Source organism: Aplidium turbinatum, chromosome 15 (genome assembly GCF_918807975.1).
Source record: "Aplidium turbinatum chromosome 15, kaAplTurb1.1, whole genome shotgun sequence".
Classification (NCBI taxonomy): Eukaryota; Metazoa; Chordata; class Ascidiacea; order Aplousobranchia; family Polyclinidae; genus Aplidium; species Aplidium turbinatum.
Genome location: NC_137486.1, coordinates 5,355,804 through 5,370,820, shown reverse-complemented (window position 1 = coordinate 5,370,820; position 15,017 = coordinate 5,355,804). Strand labels below are relative to the sequence as shown.

The following is a 15,017-nucleotide window of genomic DNA, read 5'->3' as shown; positions in this document are numbered from 1 at the left end:
TGTCTATGACAATTTGTTGGTTTTAGATTTGACAAAGATCGTTCTATCCGAAGTGTTGCTATAATGAGAAGAAACTTTAATATTCAACACTTTGTTGTGATAAGAATCTTCAATGCTAGGCTCATCTAAAACAACACTGATCACGAAGTATTTCAATAGCTTGATAGTCAGTGTAAAATTCTCAATAGAGGGTCAACGCATTGGGAAATAAGCCTACGGCTTCTGCCAAGTGGCTACATCCAATAAGTCTTGCATCGTTAAACAAAGCTAAGGTAAAACAGATCTTGTTTCCTAAAAACTACCTTTTCCTTGATCTACGCATAAACTCATTCGCTAACTAGACCACGTTTAGTCCGAACAACAAAGACAATTTGCACACTGTTTTGTCACGCAAGCATCTATATGCCTTCAGGGCTCAATGCAGCTTTCAAGTAAACTTTCAAAACAATAATTTGATAGGGTTTATTCTTATTTCGAGTACCTTTTAAATTTGTGCAAACTTAGCCTACAAGAGCTGTCCCTTTTATACTGTAACAACGTCTTTAGAAAAAAGACAAGGCCGACTGTTGCAAGGTGGTTAATTCAATTCAAAACCATGCAACATCGCCAAAGAAAGTAATTTACAGTAGCCTACACTTTGAAACATTTGAATCTCTTCAGACGATTCATTAACACAGGCAGGCCATATCTGTATCAACGATTCATATTGAACATGACAACAAAATCGAACACAATCGAAGTTTGTGCATGTAAAACACATCAAAATAAGCTCAGCACATAGCCTTCATAATAACCCTCATTAACGTAGAATCTATATGAATGACCTTGAATGCATGATCCACTTGTTAAGGATTGATGCAAAACAGAAGCATATGTTGAAGTGCCTGCATAAATTCAACTAAGCTTGCTCAAAGAGGTTTTCAAGTTTCTCAATGGTCAGTTTTTGTGCGCCATTGCAACGTAACATGCTCGTGATGGATAGGCATCAAAGGTTTATTTTTGAATCGATAATTTATCTCCCGCCACGAGCTAACGAATTCTAAGAAAAAGCAGCTTTCACTTTAAAATCATCACGGTATTGCAAATTGCGACCAATGGCTTTTAATCGAATCGTCAGCCAAGACGATTAACAAGATTAGCGGAGCGTTGCATAACAGATTTACGTTGTAGACTGCAAGAGTATGGTCCTGATACCTTGTTAATCATAAGCCAAAGTTTTTCTTTCAGTTTGACTTAAAAGGTACATAATTAAAACTTTGTAAAAATGTACTTGAATGACTTAAAAACTCTCACAAATTATAGCAAACTGTACACGTGGTTATAAGATTATATAGTAGCAACAGAATAACCATCAAACACTCTAAAATATAACCTGCTACAACTACACCTAGCAAATATCGACGTTTTCTTATTAATATTATTTATATGTAATATTTACCCGTGAATGTCGGCTTGAAACTTTGTGGTGGCAATATCTTCAAATGAATCACAGAGAATAACTCAATGCTACTGTGTTATGATAATGTGAATGAAACAGATTTAATTGTATGGACGAATTTATTAAGAAAGGTCACCAATGGACAATGGAACTGACGCTTACTGGTAACACAATACCGCGTGCCGTAAGTATGACTGATAATTATTTTTTTACATAGATATTACGTTTTGAGATATTTCAATGTGTAGCCTACAGTTGATTAACAACTGCTCTGAAAAATATTTTGATGCTCACTTCTCATGTTCGTGTACTTGTGTATTAAAAATTAAATTGGAGTGAGCAAGCGGGGAGAGGGTGCACAGGATAAAAAATCAAGGGGGAAAATTGCAGCAACACTTTCATGAGATCGATGAAATCGAATTGATTGATTGTCAGAGACTTTTTTCTCTCGTCCGAAGCTTAATTTTAGCAGCCAGAGTATGAAAATTTTTAATATAACTTTGATATTGATGATGATGATGGCGTATGAGCGATCTTTCCAGGCTAGATTGGAGGGCAGGAAATCTTCAGCCACTCAGCAGTCTCGTCGTCCAGGATTCTCAGACCATACGCACCGTGTGGAGGCCGGTGGGTTAGGCAGTGGTGGATGACATGGTCTGCGGTCTGTTCCGTGGCACCACACTCGCATTCTGATGAAGGAGCCAGGCCCCATTTGTGCATGTCCGAACGAAAGCGGCCGACGCCAGTTCGCAGGCGGTTAAGTCTGACCCACGCAAGCCTTGCAAGGGACATCCCTGGTGGACGGGGATCGGCGTCGGGTATGAAGTCACGGAGCGTGGAGGTGTGATTTTGCCACTCCGTGTTCCACATGTGGTTCGTCCAGTGTGCCGCACTTAAACCAAGTGAACCACGAACCACATATTAAAAGATTATTAGTTTGTTTTTGTTGTAGTGCGACATAGATTTGATAGGATTGCTGGATTGCATATAAAAAGAAAAACTACCCTCTTTGTGTTTCTTATCTGCAGCTTAATTCTGACAGTCCTCGTGTGGTAATGTTCAATAATTGCCAAGGCATTAAATTCTATGTGTGAGTTTCTATCATTTCAACAGTTTTTATTGTAGTGTGGCATAGATATAACAAGTTTTCCGTATGAAAATAGAAATACAGCTATCAGGCCACAACATAGTAAAAGTACAGACACGTAATGTAACAATTTGTATGGGGAAATTCATATAAAACATTGTCCTTATCCGTGCCATTGACCAAATTGATTTACCCTATTGACAATTCTAAAGTTTGACAATTTGTCAAAAAGTTGAGAGTTTCTTTTTATACTTTCGCCAATCGTGACTCTGTGAAAGGCTTCATGAACATGGCGTGAGTATTCACAGAAAATGCAAATTTTGTCTTAACATAGTTTTAGCATTTCTAGCGTAAAGTAAAAATAACCATCACAATTACAATTTCAAGTAGCCTGCCTGGTACAACAGCATAAAATCCTTGCTCAAAATCCCCTTCTACGAAAATGTTCTGCACACGTAACTAGACAACATTGAAAAGCACTTTTATAGCTCATGACAAATGAGTTAGAAAATGTTTAAAATGCGTAGGTTGCACACTAGGTAGAAACAAATGTGCAATGTGCATGAGAGCGTTAGCCTTGATCAGGCATATTCATGTTGCATGCTTTGACTGACCTTAAAGAGTTATGCAAACAGCTCATTATACTGTCATCCGACTGCCTGACTGGATCAATTTTCATTACCTCACACGGTGACTGAGCTTTCTAAAGGCTCTAACGACGTTACTTTGTCATAGCATTTCGTTGATTTAACGGCGATATGGCTGCCAAAAGCTTGTTGCACGCATGCAATACACATTACACAAACAGCCTACAGGAACGGCACATCTGTAGCTTGGACTTATATGTTTAAACCAGTTAAACTGTTCTCAAAGCATAAACACACACGTGATTACATTTTATTTCAATTTATAAACCAACATTTTATTTCAATTTATAAACCAACATTTTATTTCAATTTATAAAGCAGCATTTTTCAAGCGACGTACCACACAAATGAGTACCGCAAGAAGTATATTGGACGCCTCTGCCCTTGCAGTTCCCTTCCTTCCTATTGTGAAAATCCCGGTCAGTTTACGTTGAAATAATTACAATCAATCTATGTGGCCATACCTCACCTTCAACCACCTTTCAATCTCGTTATTAAAGAATAAATATCACGTTCGCAATGCCACAGTTAACAGTGGCGTCCAACATTATACTTAGCGTCATCGCACAGACTGACTGACGCTCTTACAATCTGCAACAGTATTCTGTCAATAATAATTATTGATTCAGATTCATGAAAAAACAACCAGTGTCTGATAATTTCCTAAGGTTGGATAGAATCGGATTGTTTTGTAAATGTTTATGTGATATTATGTTGATATAACGTTGCAACTGTGCTGTTACAATTACAATAGTGTATGGAATTCAATATCTTTCTCTGTGATACCACAATGTGAAAGCCCGCACACGTATGCTAAATGTGATTCTTGTAAACGTCTCTGCTACTAGTTAGTAACCTACCTGAGTGATTAGCATATGATCACAGTTATTATTTAACCGGGTTAAAAAGTACATTATCAAGGTATTTGTATCTAATTGTATCTAAATTGTATCTACCTTGTATCTAATTTCCGCCATTGTTGGCAATTCTTATCAAAAGTGCAATGAAAAATTTTGTATCAAGCACATCTGCTCTTTTTGTTGCTGGAAAGCGCCAGAATTTCAACTCCTTCTTTCAACTGATCACTGCAATGCTGCAACTTTACGATGATTCGTTAGCACAAAACAATGACTAACTCTCTTTAAACTAGGACCCAACCAACATCTCTGGAAACAAAACCCACAGAACCATTAAAATGTGAGAACTGTATGAATCTCATACAAACAATGTAGATATGAAAAGTGTAGTCAGAATGGCGTTCTCAACCGGACGCAGCAAAATCCGTCATTTTTACATTGATTCAACGTCTGCAGACGCATGTAAAAATGACCGATTTAGCTGTCTGGGTGTCACATTTACACTTGCAGTTTTCTTTCAAGATCAAATGTTTAGCGTTCAATTCTTGCTACAATCGGCTGCCAAAAAACATATCAACAGGTAACGAGAACAAGAAATTAGCTATCAGCAATCAGCTTCACAAGCCAGCTGACAAAACCTGACTTTTTACATCGTTTCACTGCTGAAGTGGCGTAAGAAGTCTACTTTTCCAATTGGGCGCTGCAGGGTAAAACTCCCACTAAAGCTTCAATGAGTACAACGCAATGAAAAGAAACAGTTGAACATAGTAGGAGACAAAAAGGAACTCTAATTTGCCGTTAATTAAAGATCATTTAACGTCTATGTGACATAATGTTGTTTCCTTTTGTACTCCAGCAAACCAGCATGTACTTCAAACACATTCACAACTTCAAGTGGACTTAAGAATAATCAAACCTAAAGTTTAATTGAGCTTAAAATAGCAGACACAGATTAGATGTTACTACCACCGGAAAACAACATTACGCGACATATTGCCAACTAATATTAATCCAACCCAGACCTTAATTAGGAAAATAATGTTGCCATTTGAGTTTGAGTTTTTTTGGAAAGTATTTAAAATTGAAATGAAGAGATCGCAATTTACATACAGTATTGCGCGTGTGTCGTATCCAGGCTTGTACCCGGTGATTGAAGATTTAGATTATGTAGACGGAAGGCAAGGAAGGCAATCTTCGTGTCCACCTTCAGGGATGTCTTAAGTTGTCCTGGCCAAGACACAGCCACATACTACAGTAGGCTATTGTTCGATTGCAAGTCGCGGTTGACAAAGATTTATTATCTCCGATTGTTCGATTACATGTAAGGGGGCCTTACCAACGAGGAATGTTTATTAATAATAATGTTTGTTTTTAATAGCGCTGTAACCATCGCATATATTCGTTGCTCCTCCGCGCTTTACAAGGCAGACAGTGTCAGTGTAGCCGTACAGAGGCGCAGCGCATAGGCTATATTTTTACGTTTTATCAACAAAAAACTTTTCACAAAATTTCGAAAAAAAACAGCATTATTGGATTTAAAACTTTTAAGGTTACGAAAGCTTATCATTTATCTCACAATAGATTTGCAGATGTCCAAACGTTTTCGTGGTACAAAACATTTGATATTTTTATTTTCGGTTTGTGTTTGGGTCAATCTTCAGACTCTGTTAGAATAAATATTTAGCCCATTTTGAAAAAAGCTGTCAGGACTCCTGAGTTCTATTAATATGGTATGACATTACATACGTAGATTTTCTGTTTAGTTTAGTCTATTATGGTAGTTTAGTTAAATGTGTTCAGTCACATAACTTGCTGTTTATTAATTTTTTTATCAACACTTCTTTGAAATCGTCTGTTTAATTGGCTTTCATATTCCAAGTAAACATCATTCAACCATTTTAGTTTACAGAAGATGAAAATAAATAAAAGACCTACAAACCATTTGATGAAAAGCCATGTTTCTTATCCAAAGATAGCCGTGTGGCTGAATAGTACGAGTGCCTGTGTGGCTGTCAGAAGGACCTTAATTGGAAACTTACCGAGGATGCGCGGTTGAGTCCGTACTGTAACCTATATGGTATACAATTACATGAAGGTGGACACGGAGTGGCTTTGTCCTTTTGGATTGGTTTAATTCAAACCTTAAACCATGGATAAGTAAAAAAGTGGAACGTCGTCTGGTGATCAATAAACTTTTAAATCGGTAAGATTTTACCCGAACTTTATGGCCATAAATAAACTGCTTATAGAATGTAACTTATTCAAATATTTTAGCCGTTAATTTTATGACTTGCAATTATCTTAACAGCCAGAAGCCAGAACGGAGTTTTAGAGACATCAGAATCATTTCATTACCCAAACCAATTCTAGCAGTTTGTTAAGATTATGTTTTAAATAAAATGCTCATCATCTAACAAAAATATTTAAAAGCAAAAAAAATTAAAAAATTTTACATTCTGCATTGGTTCAATTTTTGTCTCACACAAACAAAAATGTTATCATTCCTGGCATTGAGAGTTGTGAAGATGGATATTGGCGAGGGGTAAGAAACGTCATCAGAATGGCTGGGGTCTAATCTTCAGTACAAAGAAAAGCAATGACATTGGTTGAGCAGACTGTAGGTTCCAAAAAGAACGTTATTTTTCTAAAATCCTGCGAGCGCTTATGAAATTTGGAAAAAAGATTAGTTTCATATTTAAAACCAAAGTTTCATTTCAACCAAAACTTTCTTGTCAAACAATGGCATTTCTTTTGTCGTCTTTATATTTATATGGAGCTGGGAGTTTATTCTTTACCGCCCCATGTGGCGATGTTTTCATTGATGTATTGACTGTGCCACTAACCATCTCGTCCGCAGACGTTAAATAAATGTAAAAATGACGGATTTTGCTGTCTGGGTATTTGTTACATGATGCTAGGTAAAATGAAATTTTCGCCAAGATGCAATTTTTCAAAATGCTGTGAAGTAGTTTTGTTTTTGTTTGGAACATTGGAAAGCTGGAGAAATATCCAACAATACTTTAAAATAACATGACTCAATGTTGCCAACTTGAATTAATATACATTTCTACGCTAGGAGATTCTCGCCTCTTTTATTTAGAGTTAACAACTAAACAAAACAAATTGCTTTTATTTTGAAATAAAACATAAAGACATTTATTCAAAACGATACTAAGAAATAAAATTTTTCACCAAAGAAAAATAGTTGAAAGACGAAAACCGGAACTAGTCTTACCAATTTACTCTTATTGGTTGTGCTCTCTGTTCATTTTCATTAACTACTGCAGTAGCATCACCTACAATGTTATCATCAAGTGAAAACTAACTAATCTGAAACTGAGGTCTTCTAATCGCGTCTCCTTCACTTTTATTGAACTATCAATGCTGAAGAATTAATAAGACTGGATAACATTAACTTGAGTCCTGACACCAAGAAACCGAGGATCTACGCCATGAAATGGACTGGCACATGGTCAAGCATCAATATTCAGTTCGTACTTGCTACACAAATTCGTCTCGATTTGTTTCATCTGAATTTGATTGCTTTAAATGTTAATGCTTTTGGACAATGAAATTATTCGTCTGCGAAGCACATATTTCACACACGTCTTTTCTGCAATGTGAAATGGATGCTAGAACTCTATTTTTAAGTACGTAAATTTCTTCTTTCCACTTTTGACTTCCTTTCACGAAACATTTACCTATGACTACTTAGATAAGAAAATTACTGAAATGTGACACAGCAGGTTTTGATGCTGGTCGTGACAAGAGTGATGCCTGCTACTTTTAAATATAAATTGCAACATACGACACAGCCTGTTAGAAATACAGGTGATGTAAATTATGTTTGAAACAGCCTTGTTTACTATAAAAAAACTCATTTTGAAGATCCTGGGTCTAATTTGCTTTGCTTTTATTCTGCCACAAAAAATGTTGGCTGCATTTTGACAAATTTACAGTGTTTTTTTTTCGGCTTGCTAGTTTTTTTTCTTCCTAGTTGTACTAATTTTAGACACACGTCTCAGCCAGCTTAGTTTTGTGTTAAAATACATCATGAGACAGTTCATCTTTAAAACTGTGCTGATCTTATACCTTCCCTCCAGATCCAGGATTTCTGATATATAGGAAAAACTTCCCATCGGAGCTTGGGTAAGCACTAGCTTCCACACGTACCACAAGAATGATTCGTAGAAATAAAATGCAAGAAAAACGATAAACAAAACTAAACGGTAGAGTGGGTTTTCATTTTTGAAAAATGTGTTTAAAAGATGTAAAATCTGCTTTTTGCAAGTCATGTGCTCTTGAAACGCTATATATCTGGTACGGCAAAACCTTTCAACATACTGTTAGTAAGAATTATGGCAAAAAATAGCACAAAAGAAAAGTTAACCTATGACTTTTAAGAAAATAGGATATAACGTTTTCTTACCTCCATTAATCATTTCACGTATTGTGCAGCGTTGATCTTCCGGCACAGCAAACTTTTGGCGCAATTTTGGCATAATTGTCTTCACACGATCTTGATCGGTTAGCGTCATCAAGCGGAAGCTTTCATGTTTTGTTCCTGGCGCTTGGTAGTAGAATTTCACCGGACCGTTGTATGAGTATTTCTCTGTTGGCTGCAATAACAAACATTGTGTTCGTCAGAATCAGAACTATGGCCTGCCATGTGTGTTATGGGGTCCAGAGGATACAGTAGCGTTAACAAGGGGTCCAAAGGGTACTTTTGGGCTCGTGGCCTGGATGAATTTAGGGGCCTATAAAAAACACGTCAGGTATATTTTAAATCCAGTGCGTTCATCATACAACTGTTTTTATTTGAGGTCCGAAGTCTCACTGTGCCCCATGGCTACCTAAAAATACGGCCTGATTTGTCACATTTTGCAGAAATTTCCAAGTTTTGCTAACTTTGCGCGAATGTTAAAATAAATTTTTCTAAAAATTAGATTTTTACGCTTTGTTTACTGTCTTCCCCAAATGACACAATAGGTTTTAACATCCTCACATGTTGAAAAACAAAGAAATTTTGATTTCGAAGATTTTAGTCAGACTGTTAATTTTTCAATAACAGTCTGATTAAGCGTTTTTCAACTTGCTTTTTCTCATTTGGTATTGCTTCCCCAAGGCAACAAAAAGCTTTTATAGCATTAGGAGGCAACAAAAAGTAAAAACATTTCAGAAAATGTCAGTCAAACACTAGCAGTAGCTGAAATTAAAATCTGCAAAATGTGACAAATCAGGCCACATCTCCAGTTGGCCATGTGTGCCCAAATTATTCTCTCAGCAACCTTATGATTGTAGTTATTGGGTTTTATAGTCATAGCGATCATTTCCCCACTTAACGCAAATGCATCGCCCGCCACGTTAGCTCAGTGGTTACGCTCCCGGCTCAAGATCACGCGACGCTGGTTCGACTATCGGGGTGTGCACTTGAGCAACGCATTTCAGAACTGCTCTCCATTCAGTGACACCTAATGAATGGAATAATTCCCCGGCAACAACACTTCAACAATCGGAAACTTCACTCTGTTAATCTCGGTAACCGGCGCTGCTTCAAGAGCCTCTACAAGTAGGCCTACGCGAAACTACCAGAAATAACCTATCAAGGTTTCGTCAGTCCGAAGATAAAGATTCAAAACCAACCAAGCCAGTATCGGCGGCAAATATGTGGTACAAAATTCGCTGTTTTAGTCGATTACATGAGCACCTTCCTATGCACAAGATACAAATTAATTTAGCGTATTGCAACATCTTTTAATAAGGCGAACAAACAAACAGTTGTCATATATGGTCGAACAATCAAAGGAAGTGTTGCTCAAAGATCTGTAGGCTACATACAGTAGCATGTTATCTTACATTCACTCGAAAACGTTGTAGCCCATTAAAAAAAAACTTATCAAAAGATTTTTTCACGTTTAAAATTTTTTTGAAAAAGCTTGAACATATTGTAAAATTGCACATCGATTTTACCAGTTGATGCTAATTCCATCACTTGTACTCAATTTGCTAAAAACAGGCAAATATTTAAACTGTAAATTTGTTAATTAGTATATTTATTCAGTTCAATTTAATTTTCTTTGTCAGAATGCAGAAGAAACGATACTGTGGAAATAAAATACAGCAACAAAACCAACAAAAGGAAAAGGTGGCAAAACCTTAATGGTTTAAGACGTGCATGAAAAGATCTAATTCTAAGGTATGGCCCTACAGTATGTAATAAATGCATCGATAAATATAGTTAGGCACGGCCACCAAACCTGATAGTTTAAACAAGTAGATGAATTAGTTAGAAGAATCAGTCGTCTTTTCGTTCCTGAAACAACTGGAGCGCCAATTGTTGAAGCAATGAAGCAATGAGTATAGTAGGTCAACTGTACTCTTTGCAACATGAAATAGTTTTCGTTTGTGGCACGAAAGTTCGGTAAACATAAACCTTCGGTAACTTTGGTAACACACTTTGGTAACCAACTTCGATAACATAAACTTACGTTGTTTCTGACAGAACACAAGGGTCGACTTGCCTTCGATGAGCAACCCAACATCGGGAGCATTCACTTTCCATGAAAAGCAGCGTGGACCAACGGGTGTGAGGACTAGTCACCTTCCCCCGCACTGGTGACCCCGACGTTCCGAACAACGCAGAGCACTCGACCTTTGCGTGAGCGTGTCTCGGGTAATCCCAGACTTCAGACGCTGGTGGGGTGTTTAGGAAATTTGCTTTACTTCAGTACCACAAACTTAAGTTCTTACCTCAGCCAGCTTAAGTCTGAATGCGCCGACTTGGCTCCGTTTGTTAAAAGCATTGATCTTTGTCCGTAAACGGAGTCTGTTTTCCGCTTCATCGTCATCCTGGATAGGTTGGCGTCTGTCCAAAGACAAGCGGAAAGTCACATTGAATCATGGAATACAAAGCTTTCAAACACTTTAATTAGATTGTTTCATTGCTGCCTGAAGGTGCGGCATACTTCGTTACATTTTACACACTTTGACGACCGCTGCTGCTATTGTCTGCAAATTTCTAAGACTTTTTTTACTTTTTTCTGACTTGCGATGATGTAACAGCTTTTTGTTGTCTTGGGAAACCAGTAAAATATTAGGAAAAATAACGAACATGAGGAGATGTAACATGAAACGTTTAATCAGACTGTTAGTAGTAAGTGGCTGATAGTTTCACTGAAATTTTCCGAATCAAATTATTTTTGTTTTTCTAAGCCTGTTATTGTTAAAACCCAATTTGTCACATAAGGACGACAGTACTACAAATAATCCTTGAAATATTATTTTTAGAAAATTTATTCAGACCGTTACTAAAAGCTGGCAAAATCTGGAAAAGTCTGCATAATGCAACAAATCAGGCAGCACCACTCGGCAGCACCTCTTGGCAGAGTATTTTCATTCGGTGGGTAGTTGCTAGAAACAAAAATGGGGAAAAATATAAATTTTTTAGCAACGAAAAATGTTTTTTTAACACTACAAAAGGGCATTATGTGATGTTACAACTTAATTACTGTTTTAATGCCGGCATTTTGCACAACAACATGCTTATCTATCAACGACATTAATTAAGAAAGAATTGATTTCACTGCTGTACGGTAGCCTCGTAGCTTATTCCTTATATTTTTCAGTCACACCAGTCCAACAAAGCTATTATCCTTTTTTTAAATAATTTGAAAATAAGAAAACAAGTTACATAACTATTTCCCAAATATAACTTTTCCCCAATACGACAAATAATAGGAAATTGAATAAACAAAAGTATTAATTGTTTATAATGCAAAATACATTAAAATATATTCTGGGGTTGTATATCGTGAAAGACGATATCACCACTTGACCAGATAGAACTGATAAGAAACGAAAAAAATATTATCTCTCAAAATGATAATTAAGTGCTTGAACTTGTTTTTGTGTGAAAGTTTCCGATAATAAGGAATAAGGTGGTTGGTAGTTTTTATAATTTATATTTCGGATGAAAAGTTATTTCCCACTTTTTCAGCTTTGTGAAATCCTTAATTGATGATGAAAATCACAGAGTTGAAACTAGTGGTTAATTTCAACAGAGATCATTATTTTCATTACGACGTTTTATAATAGAAAAGTCATAAATTCAATTTTAAACTTTACAGTTTACAGAGTGGCAGTTAAACATTTAATTGTCACACACTTTCCTTTTACTACTTTAGGAGCTGGAGGCTTTATAGCAACTTATTGACATGTGACCACATTTGGCTTGTTGCCATTACAAGCTTAAAGTGGGCTTAAACACCACCTTGCATTATTTCAGAAACGTTCCTAATGTATCAAACGTTTTAATACAAATCCATTTGATAAGGCGTTGATTTCGTTGCATGCAAAATGTTTCATGATGTGCGTGTATGACGTAATCAAGTTCGTTTTGTTGGTCAAACTAAATTGTTGATGGTGTTTACTATATTTTATTGATTGATTGAATGAATCTTCATCCTCGGACTGGGAAAGCAGTAAGTTTATTATTAAGCACTGAGTTTATTGAAGAGAACTTGTGCTTTCTTTTTTAAACCTATAAAAATGCTTTTTAAAGATAGTTTTAATTTAGTCGTGTCAAAGATTTAAAAGATAGTGAAAAGATGCTAAAGTTATAGAAAGGATCAGGTTCTGCAACAAATAAATTGTAAAATGAAATTGTAATGCTGTGTGGGAGATAGCTAGTCGTCGATAGTATAAAGATTGACTTCGAGCAAAAACTTTAGAGTTTTATGTCATTTATTGATTTAAAAGATAAATAGAAAACCAACCAAGGGTGTTTTATTACGAGTGTATGTTGAAAACATGCAACTCAAATTATTAACAGCTTTGTGTAATAGAATCCATCATGGTTATGACATAGAATTGTCACTAAAGAACATCAAATAATTTCTACTACTATACTACAACATACGGTAACCCTTTTTGTTAAAACAACTCACTTGCGTCTTGCTCTGTCATGTAACTGTTGCAGATGGCTCAAGATCACTGGGTTTGTTAGGGCAACATTGGGATCAGAAGCATGGAGAAGATCTTTGGGGGATAAAACGATGTCTTCTGATTGTCTGTCGTCTTGGTTGCGAGTTGCATCATCTTTGTCACTTGAGAGGGAAGGAGAACTGCTCGTAGAATTCATGTTGTTTTCTGCTTTTCTTCTAGTTCAGATATGCACGTTTTTCTTGAGGTCACATCAATAAATTAAAAGTACGGAATGATGTTTAATGGGATATTTAAACTTTCAGATAATAATCTTTTGTATAAAATTCTTGAGTTTACTGTGGAATCCCAGAGTAAAAAGGCCAAAAATTCTTAAACGAAATTCCATTTATTTTCTAAAAATAATACAGAGTCAATAGCAGATGCTTGTAATATTTTGATTAAAGATAGAATTTGTCTAAAGATGAATTTGCATTATTTTGGACCAGTGGCGTACCGTGATCACTTTGACAGGGTGTTCAGAAACGGCAAAGCAACAGCGGGGGGTCTGGGGGGCCTCCCCCAGAAAATTTTTAAAATTAACATTGAATTTGGTGCGTTCTGAGAGCATTTTCAGCACAAATTCTGAACATGAACAGAACTGACAAAAATAATGTTGTCGGAATGGAGAAGAATACAAAATAGATATTTATTTGACAGCGCGTATTGAATGAAAGACTTAATAATATCAAATAAGGTACAATACCAGTAACATGAAAACACTCTAATTACAAAACGATTAGATGTGTTGTTTTAGAATGCTGCATCAATGATATTGGCTGTTGCCATAAGCTTTGTTGCAGATTCAGACAAGCTAGTCCTAATTTACTGGCACTTGGTGCATAAAAAACATTTTATCTTATCTTGTTTCCAGCTCTGATCACCTCAAACTCTAACCCAACAAGCTAAAACTTGATATTGCCTGGGATTCTCCCAATGACGCGCCAAGGTGTGCAGATCAGCGAGTGAACAGCCTAGCTGAACTAAAACCATTGCTGTTTTCGCTGCCTTGTGACATCATTTTTCTTAATTGTTTATTTTAAATAGCACTCGCCAAGCTGTCAGTGCACACCCAGCTTAAAGGCAATTACCTCAAACGTTGGAGTATTAAAATTAGAAGGGGACGAGTTTTGCAATTGAAAAGAAAGCGATCAGCATGCAGCAAGATGTTAGAATATCATGAAAGTAAAGAACATCGACAACCGATGGAAGTTTTCTTTTTTTCTGGATTTCTTGGGGTGTTCAGTGAACACCTTGAACACCCTGAATATACGCCACTGTTTTGGACAGACATAGATAGTTTCTTTTTTTTTAAAGAAATAACAACATAGTAGGCTTTCTTGTTTTTTGCCATCCTATAGACAGGTACAGGTAGTCATTACCTGGTCTAGCTCCATGAAGAAGTCAGTGGTGTCTGATTGACAAGACGTCGGAAGAAAAGCAGATTGTCACTTTATACATCTTTTCATGGATTAGCTTAATTTGCACCAGCAGAACGCATCATGTTATTTAACTAAATGCCTAGTGGAAAAGCCTCATTCAATTTTCAGCGATACAGCAGGCTCTCGTTAATTTTTTCTGGTTTGCTGAGCTTAAAAAGCAACAAACACCATTATAGGGGTACTATCAGAATTATTTTATTCAAACCTTGCTTGCAACAACCTGATAAAAGCTTTTATTTGAAAAAAACATCCGGACTCAGTTGAAATCGGCTGCTTGGTTAGAGCCCTGTTACGAGTGTTACAACTTTCAAAAGCACCCCGGGTCAACACATCTCAAGAACATGAAATCGTGTCTTTGGAAAGTCGTTTAATGGCATGACTGAAAGTGGACACGAAGATTTGCTTTCTTGTCTTCACATGCGCCATCCAAATTATCAACAACCGAGCGTAATCCTGGTAACGACAAATAATGAAACCATGAAGCAGTAACTCGCATGGTATCACAGATTGATAACCAACATGTAAAATCTGTGTTGAATTGGTGCTGCACTGCCTGTCTTGCTTTAT

At 36.5% G+C, this 15,017-nt stretch overlaps 1 protein-coding gene across 2 annotated transcripts in view; it reads right to left on the bottom strand.

Moving 5' to 3' along the window:
* The window catches only part of LOC145784662 (ras-associating and dilute domain-containing protein-like), a 43,602-nt gene extending 30,434 nt beyond the window's left edge, over positions 1–13,168 (bottom strand). Inside the window, exons 1-3 of one of the 2 annotated variants that reach the window (XM_082596528.1) lie at positions 12,975–13,168; positions 10,780–10,894; positions 8,459–8,648 (exon numbers count right to left, since the gene is read on the bottom strand). In XM_082596528.1, coding sequence (XP_082452654.1) covers positions 8,459–8,648; positions 10,780–10,894; positions 12,975–13,168 — 499 coding nt within the window. Of the gene's footprint in view, positions 1–1,438; positions 1,515–8,458; positions 8,649–10,779; positions 10,895–12,974 lie in introns of those variants that run through there. The other variant, XM_082596529.1, reaches the window with a different exon arrangement.
* Between the last annotated feature and the right edge of the window lie 1,849 nt (positions 13,169–15,017).